General features: G+C 33.9%; 1 protein-coding gene across 4 annotated transcripts in view; it reads right to left on the bottom strand.

Moving 5' to 3' along the window:
- RAB28 (RAB28, member RAS oncogene family) overlaps positions 1-18,219 on the bottom strand; it is an 82,343-nt gene that overhangs the window by 43,185 nt on the left and 20,939 nt on the right. For all 4 annotated transcript variants that reach the window (XM_045508697.2, XM_074350249.1, XM_045508698.2 and 1 more), the window contains exon 4: positions 17,748-17,877. In XM_045508697.2, coding sequence (XP_045364653.1) covers positions 17,748-17,877 — 130 coding nt within the window. The remainder of the gene's footprint in view (positions 1-17,747; positions 17,878-18,219) is intronic.

Genomic DNA, 18,219 nt, shown 5'->3' with positions numbered 1-18,219 from the left:
TATGTCAGCAAATGATGTGTTCCTCAAATCCGTCAATCCTTAACAGTAATTTAATACAGATTTTTGTATTTCAGAAACTTCAACATTAGCAATTTCAATCTCTAGCATCACGAAAAGCACTCAAGATCCTACTTTAGAGCAGAGTGCATGCGTGTGTTTATATGCAAATGAGCAGGAGGAATTCTTGAAGAAAGCCAAATTTGGTCTATATACATTTTTTTCAATGATGAATTTGGCATTTTAGGAGAATTAATAGAAACTTTTAACCTCTGGCAGTCCTTGGCTTTTATATAGGTCCTGGTAGTTAAGGACATTTTGTTTGTTTGTTTAAAACTTAATACATGTACACAGAGTTCTGTGGCAAGACAAAATTGATAGTCATACTTTGGAGCAGCATCAATTCTAAACAATACACAAATGATTACCCTCATAGGATTATCACTCTGAGGTACTACTTTCCCCCTCCATTCCCTCTCAACACCAGCTTGTATTTATATTTATATGGAATATAAAAGAAAATGCAATTAAAGCTTGGGTTTAAGGGAAGATTTGATTAAAAATGTCACACTGACAACTTCAACTCAAGTTTTATAACCATCGTATTATTTTCAAATTTATTATCTCTGGTGATTTAAACTTGAGATAATATTCAAACTGAAGAGGGCAAAAATGTGTCTGACTGCTTAGTTCCAACCTAGAGAACCCCTCTTTGATATTCCCATATTTTGAAGAAAAAATCCTGTAAGACTTTCATAAAGATTCAATGAAAAAAGTCTTACAGGGGAAGAGAGGAGCAGAACAGAATTCATCCTCTTCTTAACCTCAGGTTACCACCTAGTCTGATCCAATGTGATAGGATCTGTGCACAAATGAGGATGCAGCCTTGGGAAAGAATCTCTAAGGAGGGGAATATGAATTGAGACCATCATATAATGAGAATCATGAGGATGAAAATTAAATGCTTTTATAAGACCCCAAGTGATGCTTCACCCACATCTATGACTTTGACTTTTATTCCACATATCTGCACATGGTGCTGATCCTTGACCTTGATTCCCATTTAATAACTTACCTTTCCATGCCTGTCCATAAAATGGTGACTATCCATTTTTAATTTTATAAATCCAACCTACCTCATAATTTAATGGCTATATCTTGAAAACTATCTGGTCTTTAAAGGTAGGGACCTTATCTTATTATTTTTGTATTCCTAGTATTTAGCACAATTCCTGGACAAAATGGGCCCTCAATAGATGTTTGCTAAATAAACATATTACTTTACTTGAGTTGATGAGATTATGCTCATGGTATTCAACAGCATTAATCAAAACATTTGGCTGACCTTTAAAATATTTTAGTATTAGTTTTAGTCTTGGTAACCTTTACTCTCAAGATTATGACTAATGAGAATATTTTCAACCTACGGGCACAACACGTACTTCAGACAGTAGGATTTTCAAGACCAGTCTCCAAAAAGAAAATTTCAGTTTGTGTGTTTTTTAATCAACATTGTCCTTGTCTTCCTTGTTCTGCATGAAATCAAGATATGGATGGTGTACAAATGGCAAATAGGCACATGAAAAAATGCTCAACATCGCTAATTATCAGAGAAATGCAAATCTAAACTACAATGATGTATCACCTCAAACTAGTCAGAATGGCCATCATTAAAAAGGCCACAAACAATAAATACTGGAGAGGGTGTGGAGAAAAGGGAACCCTCCTACACTGTGAGTGGGAATGTAGTTTGGTTCAGCCGTTATGGAAAACAGTATGGAAATTCCTCAAAACACTCAAAATAAACTTACCATATATAATTCCACTCCTGAGGGAACTTAAATTCAAAAAGACACATGCACCCCAATGTTCACAGCAGCACTATTTACAATAGCCAAGACATGGAAACAACCTAAATGTCCATCAACAGATGATTGGATAAAGAAGTCGTGGTATATTTATACAATGGAATACTACTCTACCATAAAAAAGAATAAAATAATGCCATTTGCAGCAACACAGATGGACGTGAAGATTGTCATTCTAAGTGAAGTAAGCCAGAAAGAGAAAGAAAAATACCATATGATATCACTTACATGTGGAATCTAAAAAAAAAAAAGACAAACTACTTATTTACAAAACAGAAAGAGACTCACAGACATAGAAAATAAACTTCTGGTTACTGGGGAGAAGACGGTGAGAAGGGATAAATTGGGAGTTTGAGATTTGCAGATACTAATTACTATACATAAAATAGAAAAACAACAAGTTTATACTGTATAGCACAGGGAACTATATTCAATATCTTGTAGTAACCTATAATGAAAAGGATTTGAAAACAAATATATGTATGTATATGTATGACTGAATTATTATGCTGTACACCAGAAATTGACACTATAACATAACGTTATAAACTGACTATACTTCAATTAAAAAAAAGGTATGCATGGTGTAAGAAAATGGCTCAGCCTCATGATCCAAATTATCAGAATTCCCCATAGATCTGATACTCTGAATGAACTGATCCATTATTGAGTTTTTCTTATTATTTCTAATTTTTGAAACTCTCTTCATAAAACTAAGATGTAATCTACTCCTGGGGAAGATGCTGTGAAGACTGTTGAAATGATAACAAAGGATTTAGAACATTACACAAACCGAGTTGATAAAGCCAGGTTTGAGAGAATTGACTCCATTTTCTTTTGGTCAGGTAACTAACTTTATCTGTTGTTGTTGTTGTTGTTGTTTTTATTGACGTACAGTTGATCTACTATATTGTGTAAGTTTCAGGTCTACAGCCCAGTAATCAGTATTTTTGAAGATTATATTCTATCATAGGTAATTATAAGATAATGGGTATAATTCCCAATGCTATACAGTAAATCCTTATTGCTTATTTATTTTATATATAGTAGCGTGTATCTGTTAATCCTATATCCTTAATTTGTCTCTCCTCCCTTCCTCTCCCCTTTGGTAACCACAAGTTTGTTTTCTGTATCTGTGAGTCTGTTTATGTTTCACATACACACTTATTTGTATTATTTTTAACATTCCCTATATAAGTGATATCATATAGTATTTATTTGTTTTTCTCTGTCTCACTTATTTCACTAAGCATAATATTCTCCATCCACGTTGCTGTAAGTGACAGAATTTCATTCTTTGTTTATGGCTGAGGAAAGAAGTTCTACTGTTGGTAAAATGCTATCAAACAGCATTGCATGCAACAGGGAGATCCTTTCTGAAAGGAAGAGTCAATCAATGAGGCAAACTTCATTCTTGTCTTATTTTAAGATTTGCCACAGATACCCCAACCTTCAGCAACCACTGCTCTGATTAGTCAGCAGCCTTCAACTATGAGGCAAGGTCTTTCACCAGCAAAAAGATGATGACTTCCTGAAGGCTCAGATGATAATTAGTATTTTTAGCAATAAAATATTTTAATTAAGGTATGTACATTGTTTTTTCAGACATAATACTATTGCACACTTAACAGACTACAGTATAGTATAAACATAACTTTTATATGCACTGGGAAACTAAAAAATGTATATGACTCATTTTACTGTGGTGGTCTGGAACAGAACCCACAATGTCTCCAATGTACAGCCCGTATGGTTCTAAAAGTCACCCGTGATATTCTATTTGTGTAAATCAACTCACTTTCACCCTTCCTTTGGCTTCCATTATAACTTTAGAAGTACTAGAAGAGAACAGAAATAAGGACATCATTTACTTTTAGAAGCATTCTCCCTTAATTTGTATAGTATGTGTATTTGCTTCTTCTAATAACAAAAAAAATTCAAATATATTATCTGACACACAGCAATCCACATTTTTATATAGTAAATATTTAAAGATGGTCTACAAATTTAATTCCCACTGATTTTCATAATGTATTCAAAAGAGCTCTTATTTCTGTTTCCTTATTAGTAAGTAAAAAATTAGAAGATTTCTAGATTATTCTAGCTCTAACTTCAATGATTCTTTGAGATTTACTTCTAATGTTTTAAACCATAATGGTTTTTCTCTGGGCTGAATTGTGTCAACCCTGCCACCCCTCAAATTTATATGCTGAAGCTCTTAATCCCCAGCTGCTCAGAATATGACTTTACTTGAAGACAGTAATTATCTTTAAAGAAGCAATTAAGGTAAAATTGAGGTCATATGGATGGGCCCTAATTCAGTATGAATGGTATCCTTCTAAGAGGAGATTCAGACAGACATGCAAGAAAGACAGACCATGTGAAGACAAAAGGAGAAGGCAGTCATCCACAAATCAACTCTGCAGGCACCTTGATCTCAGACTTCTAGCCTCTAGAACGGCAAGAAAATGAATTTCCATTGAGGTACCTTGTTATGGCAGCCCTGACAGACTAACACAAGCTCTAATATTTTTCAGTTATTTAGATCCTCTCAGCATGGAAACAAACACCAAAATATGGGAGTGGAACTCCAATTTCAAGAAACTTTAAAATGAGTTACTAAGAGATTTTTTTTAATTGCAAAAAAGAGCCAACATTAAATTCCAAATGGAAAGTTATCCTTGAATTGGCTTAAGACTTACCTATAACAAGATGAAAAGAAGTGGAGGTGCTTTGGCAGAAAACAGCTGGGTTCAAATCTGGATTTGTCTCCTACCAGCTATTTAACAATTGACAAGTTACTCTCTGAGACTCAATGTTCTCATTCTTTCAAAAGGAGATCATTTAGCATGATGCCTGGCACACAACAGATGCCTTATAAAAGGGACATCATTTTATTATCATATTTAAAGAACTTAGTACTGGCCCAAAAGAAACAGCAGGCTATCTACCTAAGGACAACAGATACAAAAAAAAAAAAAAAAAGCACCAATATGTCCAAGTGCTATTATATAATCTTTACTTATTATAATTTAACTGATAAAGCACAAATAAAATCTAAATTCACACAACAGCTTATATTGCTTTAAAAAATAGTAAATAGATGGTACAGACTCTAATGAATCAAATTATTTAAGAAGGACTCAAGATTTCTGTCAACTTCTCTCTAAAAATACTTTACCTTAAAATGCTACATTTTGCCTGAAATTCAGTCTTTCAATTTATATATCCAAACCCTACTAGTTTTGCAAAGACTCAGTTTGAGTTACACATTCCTCTTAATCCTTAGCTGACAATTTTTCCCTCCCATTGATATAGTAGTATATATGATGTCTTTCTTTTGTACTTTTTGTCCACTATGTCAATCTTGCTTCCACAACAAGTTTTATAGAGGCTGGAGTAATGTATATGTGCCTGGAAGCAGCCATGTGCTCACAGGAAGAACTTATTACTTTATGAATTGACTATGTTAAACATTTATATTAAGTCTGCTACTGTCTTTCTATGCTGCTTAAGTTTAAGGTTTTTCTAATTAGAACTCTAAACACACCTTTAATTTAACACATATACAGAATCACACACAGATTTGACAGTATCCTAAAGGAATCACCTAATTTAGCCTAATTAATCACCTAATTAATTCTATAAGAGGTAATTATTAGCAAAATACAGACAACACTAGTATTTATTCTTAGTTTTTCCATTGTTAGCAATATATCTCTTTTACAGTATACAGTGGTTAATCTTTCCATTCCCTGAATGATAATGAGAATATATTTTCACAGTAGCAATTGGTGACATTTCAATAAATCAGTGTACTGCAGTGATACCTAAATAAAAGCTTATTTCACTATAATGATGCTTCCAGGCTTCCCTCAAGTCAGGTGGTTACTTGCAGTTAATGATCTGTGACATGCCACACAAGTAGTCCTAAAAAGACTTATTATCCACTGCATGTGCAACAATATTTGCTTTATGGATGGCTAAATGAATGAAGACATTCAATGTAACTGTAAAAGTAAAATCAAAAGAAAACTTACAAGTAACATGTTTTCTTTAAGTAAAAGGGCTGTGACCATTTTCCATTAATACTTAACCTTTTGCTGGAGCAGTGCAACCACATATAACGCTCAAATCCATAAAGCCCAAGAGCTGTTCTGGGTTAATGCTAATTAACTGCCCCCAATCAAAAGAGAAGCAACTTTCCAAAAATGTGAGATCTTTAGCTTCTATTGTTGACGTCAAACTCACACCACAAAGCTTAATGAACAATAAAAAAAGACAAATACACTTTATACATAGTTGAGAGTATGCCTTTTAATTTAATTTACATATACATATACAACAGAAACATGCCAAGGAAAGAATTATTATTATTGTGCTGCACACAAAATTTGCTAATCTGAAACAATATGCTATCTTTTATAGCTGCCAGACTTTGTAAGCATTCACATGTTTACCATTTATAATTTTATTTCATTTACTAGACTCGGCTTTTGTCCACCATATGTCCACTGTGGATTAACTATTCCCTTAGGTACAATTAAGGCCTTTCCATTTGTTGTAAGAAGAGCTAAGTATGAAGGACACAGCCAGAAATAACATTTATACCTCAACCAAAAACAGAAGCACATTCAAACTCAAATGATGGTTTATGCAGCATCTTTTTTTTTAATAGACACATGTCTACATAGCAAAATAAACTTGAGACAAAAATTCATGGCAACTGTACACCAGCTTTCACCATTCAGATTGAATATCAAAATTATTATTACCTCCATCAATTGAATTTAAATATTTTCCAGAAAAATATACTTCTAAACTACCAGTGAAGGTTGGCTTCCAAACAATAACTATAACCAAAAATTTAATCATTATTTAGGTATTTTAAAGATATTTCACAAAACTTTTAATGTTTTCAATCTTTAAATCCTTAAATTTAAAAAATACATAGACTTAGCAATAACTCCTCTCATTACCCATAACTAGAAGACAGGATTTGGATAGATAGTGGGAAATATAATAACAACTCACACATATAGCACCTATTACGTATCAGGCATAGTTCTAGGAAATTTGTATGTATTAAATTCCTGTAACAACTTCCTTATAAGGTAGGTACTATTATTATTCCCATTTTACAGATGACAAAACTAAGGTACAAAGAGGGTGAGTACCTTAACGAGATCATACATTTAAATAAGTGAGCCCATATCTGAACCTAAGTGGTCTTACTTAGAATGTGTTTCTGACTCTACATTAAAAATATTAAAGTGCTAGAATATACCATGAAATAAATACCTATAGGGAAAATGAAATTTCTCATCTTTTTAAAATTAAAATTTTGAATAAAAATTAAGAGATTAGGGCTAAAACTTTAGTTTTCACAATAACTATGCGTGCAACATAAAAGGCTTTTTACATGATCTTCTGTGGCAGTAGAGTTACGCTGTTATTAAATTCCTTTACCTTTTCCAGATAAAAAACCTGGCCTCAGAGTATTACAAAAGCTACAAAAAAAATTTATTTTCACTTCATTATCTCAAAAGTTCCACAGTTCCATCTTTTACTGAGTAGAGAATTAATAATCTTCTAATCACTAGTAACAAGGATTTATTGAGCACTTTCTGTGTGCCAGGGACCGAGCTTGATACTAGAGAGACAAGGCAGTCTCTGCCTTCATGGAGCTTCAGTTAAAGAACACCTGCATGATTCCAAATCAACATCAAAAACAAAACAAAACACTTCGCTCTAAAAAGGGTGACTTTTCTGGAAGAATCAGACAATTTAAAAAGCAAAAAATAGCTAGTAAAAATTAAAACCAAGTGAGAAACTATCTAGTATTCTGTTCTGGTCCTTTTCTACTTGTTTATTCCCCTCAACCCTCTAGGAGGAGTTTAGGAATTGGGGAAGTTCTCACAGACCCCTCATGTGCTATCTTTTCATTTAATTAGAACCAATACAATAAACTGAAGAGTAAAGAATGGAAATGACTCATTCCAAACTGTATCTAAAACAAGAACCAGTTCAAAAAAATTTAAAAGACATGTATCTTAAATCATCAGGTGTTTGCACAACACCCATCCATCCCATGTTTATTTCTCTTTTCCAATTAACATAAAGCATGCTGTAATATCTCTCCTTTAAAAACACCAAGACTCAGATTCTGACTCAGACTCCCTCCAGCTGCTACCCTACTTATGGACTCCCTTGTTCAGTGGTGTTAACATATACATGTTGCCTCTATTCACTGTCTACAATTCACCTTCTTCCCTGAACTCACTCTACTCAGCTTTCACCCCAAGCACTCCACTTGCCAAGGTCACCACCAATTGCCTCTGTACTGCTTAATCTAACCATTCTCAGACCTCCTCTGCTGATCACACCCTTCTCCTTAAAACTCCTATACATTTGGCTTCCAGGATACTTCACTCTCCTGATTTTCCCCTGACCTCCACTGGCCATATTTTAATTCCTCTGCTGATCTCTCTTCACTTCCCCAAACTTTAAAACACGGCTATAACCCAAGGATTAATCTTTGGACCTCTTTCTTCTCTTCTTATACTCATTCCTATGTAAAGTTCACTCAGTCTCAAAGGCCTAAATATTATCAACATGCTGTTGACTCCCAGACTTTTATCTCTAGACTTCATCTTGCCCCTGAATTATAAACTCATATATCCAACTTCCTACTAGACATCTCCACATGGAGGCTTAGTAAGTGTCTCAAACCTAACATGTCCAAAACCAAACTTTGACACTTATCCAAAAATCTGTTCTTCTCACACTCTTCCTGACCTCAGTAAACTGAGCTTCAGCCTTCCGGACGCTTAGACCAAAAATCTTGGCATTATCTTGCTTCTTCTCCTCTCTACTCTACAACCAACCTATGAGAAAATCCATCACCCCACCTTCAAAATATATCCAACCACTTCTCACTACTTCACTATTATCACCATGGATCATGTCACCATTATTTCTCACCCGGATTGCCAAAAGTGTCCTATCTGTTTACCTTGCTTCCACTTTTACCCACTATGGTATATTCTCAAAACAGGAACTGTAGTGATCCCTTCAAGTTAAATCACTTCACTCTGCTCAGATCCCTCGGTGGCTTCACATCTCACGCAGAGTAAAACTCAAAGCCCTTACAATGGCCTACAGAGTCTTTCCTGTTCTCTCCTCTTCCTAGATCCTTCTCTCTTTATATCTTCAACTCTGACACTATTCATTTAGTCACTATTCCCCATATGCAGCTGCACATACAGCTACGAACACTCTCCCTCTCCCTCTCTCTCACTACACACAAACACACACGTGCCTCCTCGTGGTTTCATATATTTCCAAATACTAGATGGAGGCCTTTGCACCTGCTCTTCCCCTCCTACTTGGATAACTCTTCCTCCAGATATCTATGTGGCACTTTCTGTCATCTCCTTTATGTCTCTGCTCGAATGATATCTTCTCAGACTTTTCCTTTTATATCTAAATTCTTAACACTCTCCTCTCAGACTTCCTTTTTCTCCTTTCCTGCTTTATCTATCTATACAACACATCACTATTTAACATGTTATATATTTGCTTATCTATTGCCTGTAATTCTCTAGTGAAATACCTACATAGGTGCTTAATGACTATTTGTTGAATGAATGAAATAAATAAGAGATGACATAAGAAAGCAAAGAAAATGCTTGCCGAATTGCTTCATTTATACTGCAAAACTAGACATTCATATGAATTTTAGAAAATAGTGTCAAGAAAAGGAAAAGTAACTAAATTCTGAAGTCAAGCACAAATTTAAGTTAAAAAGAAATGCTATTTTTATCACGTCCCCTGACTTCAGATTATACCACAAAGCTACAGTAATCAAAACAGCATGGTACTGGCACCAAAAAAAGACACATAGATCAATGGAACAGAAGAGAGAGCCGCCAAATAAACCCATACACCTATGGTCAATTAATCTATGACAAATGAGGCAAGAATATACAATAGAGAAAATATAGTCTCTTCAATAAGTGGTGCTGGAAAAGCTGTAAGAGAATGAAATTAGAACATTTTCTCACACCACACAAAGATAAACTCAAAATGGATTAAAGACCTAAATGTAAGACCTGAAACCATAAAACTCCTAGAAGAAAACATAGGCAGAACACTTTTTGACACAAATCACAAAAATATTTTGGGGGGTTTGTCTACTACACCAAAGGAAATAAAAGCAAAAATAAACAAATGGTACCTAATTAAACTTAAAAGTTTTTGCACAGCAAAGGAAACCACAGACAAAACCAAAAAAATCCCACTGAATGCAAGATATTTACAAATGATAAGACCAATAAAAGGATTAATATCCAAAATATATAATCAGCTCATACCACTCACCACTCAATATCAAAAAAGCAAAGACCTGATTTAAAAATGGGCAGAAGACCTGAATAGACATTTTTCTGAAGACAACACATGAAAAGATGTTCAACACTGCTAATCATCAAGGAAACGCAAATCAAAACCACAATGAGCTATCACCGGTCAGAATGGCCATTATCAAAAAAGTCTACAAATAAATTTTGGCAAGGATGTGAAGAAAAGAGAACCCTTGCACATAGAAAATGGATTCTAAATAATCTAACAAATGAATGATAAAATGAGCCTAAGAAACCATCTCCGAAGATTAGACAGAATTTTAATTACACATAAAGCTAAAATTAAAAACTCTCTTAAAATTGTATGGCAATAAATATGTTCAATTAAGCAGACCTATAACTGAACATAGTTTGGGTCATCATATTTTAGGAATAGAAGGTGCTTATGATTGCCCATACAGTCCTCTCATTTTACATGAGGATCATCTCAAATGATTAAATAAATTGCTGAGGTAATGTAGCTAGATAAAATGACAGTAGCAGGACAAAGTTTTCCGATCTCCACTATAGTGTTCTCATAGTGTTCTTTTAATCTAATATTGGATTTATTCCACAATCACTGCAAATAGAAATTAAAATAAACTATTAAAGGGGCTTAAATTACATTAATGAAAATTTCAAATCTTTCCACACACAGAAAAACCTGATAGCCGTGTTATTTTATTTAGTATTTTATTTAATATTAATACTGAACAATTAATTTCTTCTAAAATTTAAAATCACAGATTCATCATAAAAGAAACAAAAGGTGGATTATGCTTTATCGTTTAATAAACCTTCTCTATCAAGACAATAAAAAGATAGACTGAAATCATATAAACAGACTGCTATGACTGAAATGCTTACACAATTCCCCCAAAACAAACAAAACAAAACCACAAAAGCCATAATACTTCTCAAGCTAAGTAAACTGTATACTGTCAAAACGGTTTGAAGTGGGTCATCCAAAAAAAGTAACCCTGTAATGACATAATAACACCACTGCAACAACCGTCAGGTGAAAAATAGTTTTTGATTAGTATTATGAAAAAAGCACTCATTTGACATTTTCTTCCCCAATGTCAGTCACAACACCAGTCTGAATGCAAGCTTATGCACTTAATTTGAGGAAAATACTCAGCCAATTAAACTTGAAATACTATCAAGATATTCTTAAAGTATAGTAGGTGTGTGAAGTACCACATACAAGAAGAGCTTTAAGTGTGTATATTAAAATACTCTCCAAGTATAAGGAGTACTGATGCTGTCAGTATCAGAGTAAGACGCTATCAGCATCCACCAGTGAGGAAATAATCACAGCTCTGTTTGGCAAATTTACATGCAAAGGGAGGGGAAAAAAGAGGAAAATGAAGCAACAGAAACAGAAATATTAGGTCAATCTGAAAAAGACACTTGGATCTGATATTCTGGTTTACTATTTCCAGAACAAAAAGAACTAAAGTATTAAAACAAATGGGTAAAGGGTGGAATATTTTAATTTAGAATGTATAAACAGAATGAACTTTTCAAATCCTTAAGTTTTTGTTTATGCTTTATAAATTGTAAACTCTCTTAAGCAAATTGGTATTATGATTCACTCGTTCACTTTGTTATAATATTGTAGATGATAAATTTTATAGAAGTCGATATGAATCCTTCCAAATAGGAATCAAAGTAAATGTTACCTACATTTCACATTTCCACTCTCCAGATGAAATAAGAATTTTTGAAGACTTAAAAGAGGCACAGTATAGGGAAGTACTTTCATGTAAATTTCCATGAAGTTCTCAGAGCTGGACATATAAGCATCTCATACTCCTCTATTACTAAGAATAAAGAATAGTCTTTAAAAGGCTTGTGATAATTTTACTGAGAGCATCAGTAAAATTTTCAACTTAAAATTTACTTGTTTTACTAATACATTTCCTCTGAGTTCAGGGAACACAACTAACAGGGTACATTAAAATGTAACCTTTGAACCTCACAGTGTAAAACATCACTTCCTGGGCAGAGATAGTACTCCAAGAACAATCAATCACTGTTAAAAAGAATATACACTCAACATTGTTAATTAGTGTTGATGCACTCTTCTCTATGCCCTCATCTGTCATGAAGATTGTTTAAAAATCTGAGTTATTAGTCTTTATTTGGGAAAGGATCTGTTTAATATCTTTAAGAGTAGAAATCATTCATCCATACACTCTACACTGGAGCGTGATAATTCCTACTCTCAATACAAGTTACTGATAACCACCACCCCTCCACTAACTTAGAAGCTATAAATCAGGAAGGGGGCAGCTCCTATGCAACCCTGTTAATTTCTGTTTACAATCTATCCAACTGAGAATGTTAGCCAGTCAGGGAAGAAACTAGGTGATGGATCAGATAGTAGGAAAACATAACAGCTTAAAGATAGAAAATAACACAATGACAAATTAAAATGCCATGTGGTTATAAAACACGGGTTGAATATAAAATTAACCTTTAAAAAAATTAATATTCCTGAATGTTCACTTCATTTTAATTTGAACCTTCTGTGAAACACTGAAAGAAAAATTAAAATTATATTTGACTAAAGATTATGATTTTTTAAATTAAACAGAGAAATTAAAAATTTGTAAACAAAAAGTTGAAAGTATAGGTTTCTACATATAAAAGTCACAAGTTAAGAAAATGAAGCAAAATTCTTAATTTTTTTAGATTTATTTAACCTAAAATCATGACATAAAATTTGTGACATTTAACCTCAGACATGATTCAGCATAAAATAACTTTGATGTGTTTCCTAAGAAACTCTGACGCTATTCACCAGAGTGGAATTCAGTAGGCCAGTTGGGCCCAAAGGCCATCCTGTATCTACATATGTATTTTTCCTCATTAAGAAAACCATTTTCCCTGAATAACACATCCCAGGCCATAAACACTTCTAATTTCAACAGTCTTCATGAAAGGCTTTTATTCATTCATTCAGTATTCATTCTTTCAGGCACTGTTCTAAGCGATGAAGTCCTTAGCTTTCACAGAGCTTAGATTTTAGTAGGGAAAGATATATAACAAAAAACGGTATCAGACGACAATGAGACTATGCAGATAACTGAAACAGAACATCCTGACAGAAAGGGACTCGATGACTCATGTAGATTTGAGTGGTCAAGGACCCCAACTCTGAGAAGATGACATTGCCCAAATGACAAAATGGAGCCAGCCGAGTAAGACTGGAAGGAAAAGCATTTTGAGCAGAAGAAACCCTAAATTCCAAATTAACTTGGAATGTTTTAGGAATAGAAAAAAAGACAAATGTGCCTTACATATATTATGGACAAGAGAGCATTTAGTAGAACATGAGGTCTGAGAGGTAGGGAGGAGCCAGATCACCTAGTGCTTGATAAACTTGGATAAGGAGTTTGGATTTCACTCTAAATATAATGAGAAAGCACTACAGGATTTTAAGAATAAAAGCCATCCAATATGATTTGCCATCTGGGAACTGGATTGTAGGAGAGCAAAGCTAGGAGCAGGAGGAGCAGTTAGGAAGCTAGTGCCATAGTTCACATGAGAGATGATGACAGTGTGTTAGGCCATGGTCAGGTCCACCCCGTAATAAGCCCATAGTAAGTGGACACAGAGTGAAAATCCACAGGCTCTGATCAAGTGAGAGGGGCCCACTGCTGGGGGAGCAAGACCTTCAAGGCCAGGAAGCCAGTTACTAGGCAGGATGGATCTGGCTCCCTGAACTGCAGGCGTTCCCTTAGGTGGTAACATAACTGTTTCCGGATGCTTATGTTGCTGGATCCATCGCCTGTCAGACATCATACTGCACATGGGCTACAGATTTCATCAAACTTCAACAGAACTTCCCTAAAACACAGAATAAGTAGATGACCTACTCTCTTTCTCATCTTGAAAGTTACCTACCAGGAATTTTTTTTTTTAACCTCACCAGGGAAAAGTAGGGCCTTCCATGGAGATTTGAACATAAATGTATTTATTAATCCCAACAACCAGACAAAGCAAAAGAAAGTTAAGATTTTAGAAAACTTGAAGATGGTAGAGAAAAAGAATAAAATTAAGACTTAGGTTAGCAGGTCTCAATTACTCCTTAAGCACTCTCTTTGGTTCAACCTTTGCACAGATTGACAATGGCTAGCTGAATATACATAGTTGGCACTCAAGAATGTTTGCTGAATGAATTGCCCTACCCATGGTATGAGAACTATCATGGGGAAAAAAAAAAACAAGGTGTAAGACCGGGACAAAGGAATTCTCTAGGAACAATTTCCTTCAGGCTACTTTTGTAAAATAACTAGTTCAGCTCTACTAATTTGTAATTTGTGATCTTTTAAATTGAAGCTATAGTCAGTGCTTTTAAAAGGCTATTGTGATTAATAATAACTAATAGTTTATTGAGCACTTATGGTATATAAGACCACATACCAAGTATTTTGCATGTAATAGTTCATTTAATCTTTAAACCAACTTAATCAGACAGAAACTATTATTCTTATTTTCAAATGAAGAAATTGAGGCTTAAAGACATAAAGTAACTTGTTAGATACCACACTGCTCGGGCTTGTAAGCAAAGTCTGTCTAAAGTTAAGGCCCAATGATGTTAACCACAACTCAATGCTTCATTTAAAACCTTAAATACTACCAACTAAGAACACGAACTAGCACTTTATAGCCTTTAGAATAGAGTATAAAAGTAACTAAATTAATTTAGGCACTGCTGACCCTTGAACAACATGGGTTTGAACTGCGCAGGTCCACCTACACGATGGTTTTTTTCAATAGTAACACTGCAGCACTACATGACCCAAAGTTGATCCAATCCACGGCTACAGAACCGTGGATAAAGAGGAACTGTGTTTACAAGGACTGACTATAAGTTACACACGGATTTTTCACTGCGGGAAAGAAACATGCCCCTAACTCCTGTGTTGCTCAAGGGTCAAATGTATTACATGTTTTTAAGTATTAATGCTGAAATAATTAACTTACTAATTACCAATTCTATTTCATTAAAGCAAGTACCCTCCTCTGCTGGCTATATCATTAACCTTCTCTAGTTGATCTCTGTATTTAGCTATAATAAAATATAATTTTTATAAAAATAAACCCATAATTCATCTTTATCTAAGACTCAGCCCAATTTCTGAGAGTTTATTATATTTTAATAAAAAGCAAATGATTTTATAACTTACTAATTATAAGCTCATACTATGTAACAAATTCACACACACACACTCTTTGTATAGAAACTTTCTATCTCATCCTTTTGCTAAACTTTGGCTAAAAGCTGCCAATATTTTCACAGCCTACACATACTTCTTTTCAACATATGCTTTCTATTTAACTTGCAAAGAATAATACACAATGATGAATTTTTAAAAGCACATTTAGGCAAAAGATGACTCTGTATAGATAATGATCATAATAATCTAATTTCAAATGTCTTTCCATAATGTTTTTTATGCTTTGCCTTTAACCAGTATGTAAAGTCTTTGCCTTTTAATATAATTATATCCCTCAAAAAGAAAATGAATGCATACTACTATACTAATGCAACATCAAGTTGGAAACACAAATTGTAAGACCATTCACTACATGACTGTATCGATTATATGGAATTGGGTCACTGACATTATGGTAAATAATATCCAGGAAAATGTTTATCTATAATCACTTAATTTTATATATGTAACATTCTGTGTCACTGCAAACTCTGTTATATGATCTCATTCTGAAAGAGAGTATTATAAACATGAGAAAGGGGTTAGCGCTAAGCCAAAAGCAAAAAAATTCTCTTGACTTTAACGCTATTAAGTCTCAAACATAACACTATATTCATTTTTTGCATAAATTCATATAACTTATATAAGTGTATGTTTTTAAAACCTAAGATGGCATCACCAGTATAGCCCAATAGCCCATCTAGTCTGACAACCTGTCTTAGACAGGGACCAATGGTGGATGCCTCACAGGACATCACAAACACACAACATAATGTACATAATCATGCACAAGTACTCCAGATGGTGGTGAGATTATATCCTAAAAAAAATGAAAACAAATCCCAACCCCCATTACTCCTCTATTCTATAATTTCCCAAAAGGTGATGGGAAATCTCCAGTAAAGCACAAATTTAACTATAATATAAGCCAATGCTTTGGTGACATGACAAATGACTAAGAAATGATCTCCTAAAATGAAAAGCTGCACTCAGAAAATAGAACCTAAACTCATCAAAACTTACGATTTGTAAAGGGGGATTTCAATGAATTGAAAAGCTTCTGATTCACTCAATTAGATCCATGAAAGAGATGAGCAAAATTTAACTAAAGCTTAAAAAAAGTGTATCTTGTACCCAAGCCATCTATTTTGTGATATGTGTAATACTGTTTTCTAGAAAGTATTATAAAACTCATATTTTTACTCTTCAGAGAAATGATATTCACACCTGCTTTGTAATGGTTTTAAAGTAAGGCTTGGATTTATTAAATGTTCATCTAAATGTGCAAAACCACATCATGAAGAAATCGCGGTTTAGTCCTTCAGGAAGTACTATTTCCTAAACAATTACAGACAAAAAATGCACTATATTTTTAAAGACTTTTGGAGAAGATAATTCTCTTGGTAGTATACTTGGTATTGATTTAACAATGTTTATAGCCAGGAAACAGTTCCTGACCTGAATTCTCCATGGTACAATTTAATTCATTTTCTCTTTTTCTGACCTCAAATAAGTTGTAGAATATTAGGTCATATCATAACATTTTATATATTTGAAAACCCTTATTAAGGTCTCCTTTTCCAGGGTAACTGCATTGTAGAACTATGAACCAAATAAGAATCCTGTACTGAATTCAGTCTTATAATTTTTATGTGCTGTATATCATATAGCCCAAGAGACAGATCTCAAAAATTACTTATCCATCATTTTTACCAAGCACCACTCCTCCCCCAATACACTTTTTTTCAAAAAAAAAAAAATCTTTAAGAACAAACCTCAAAAATTTAGAAAGGGAAGCTTATGAGATGAGAGCAAGGAACAATGCACACAAAATTCCATGCAGACACTGCTTTCTTTCTTCCCTAGAATAGGGTATTTAATGAAATGTATCTCTCAAAATCTCTGGGGCAGAGCTGAAGCTGCAGTGCAGTATCATAAAATCTGCAGCTGTGTTGCTGTTCTTAATAGTCCACACTGCTTCCTTAGACCACAGGAAGCCAAAACACACAGTCAGAACAGAACTTACCTTAACGAGGAACTGGCCAAAGCAGCAGAGGAGTTACGACAGATCAAGCATCAAAACTGTTATTGAAAAGACTGCGCACATCTTTAGGAATTTTCTCCTCAAGCAACTTGGTCACTTCAGGAAAGTGGTATCTATTTATGTTTCCAATCACCAAATTTTTTTAGGAATAAAAACTATAGGATAGGCAAATAAACTTTACTATAGATAAACATTAATAACTTACTTTTATTGCCCACCAAGGCAACCAGTGGCTGAGTTTCTGACTCCTCACTCACTTTCTTCACGACAGAATACCAATCTTCTAAATTCTCAAAGCTTTGATAATTTGTAATATCATATACCAAGAGGATTCCCTGTCACAAAAGAGTTACGGAATATTTGTAACACAACAGTTGAAAAAAATATTAAAACCGAATATGCTTAAGCAGTAGATACTACTAGTAGTCTAGCAGTCCAGCAGAGTATAAAAATACAAACATGGACTGTTTGTATCTGACTTCAATTTAGTTGTCAGCAGACAGATAACACTAAATATTTTCATTTAAGATAAATCCAGCAATTAAAATACAATGCAAGCTAAAGAATAATTTTATCTTTTTGTAAGTGGCTTCCCAATGAAATATCAGGGATATGTTTGGTAAGTTACAATAAATGTAAGAAAATCATATCACAAAGGTGGAAAAAAACTGCAAGGT

Source organism: Camelus bactrianus, chromosome 2 (assembly GCF_048773025.1).
Source record: "Camelus bactrianus isolate YW-2024 breed Bactrian camel chromosome 2, ASM4877302v1, whole genome shotgun sequence".
Taxonomy (NCBI): domain Eukaryota; kingdom Metazoa; phylum Chordata; class Mammalia; order Artiodactyla; family Camelidae; genus Camelus; species Camelus bactrianus.
Note: the sequence above shows the minus strand (reverse complement) of the source record. Positions and strands in the feature narration are given on the sequence as shown.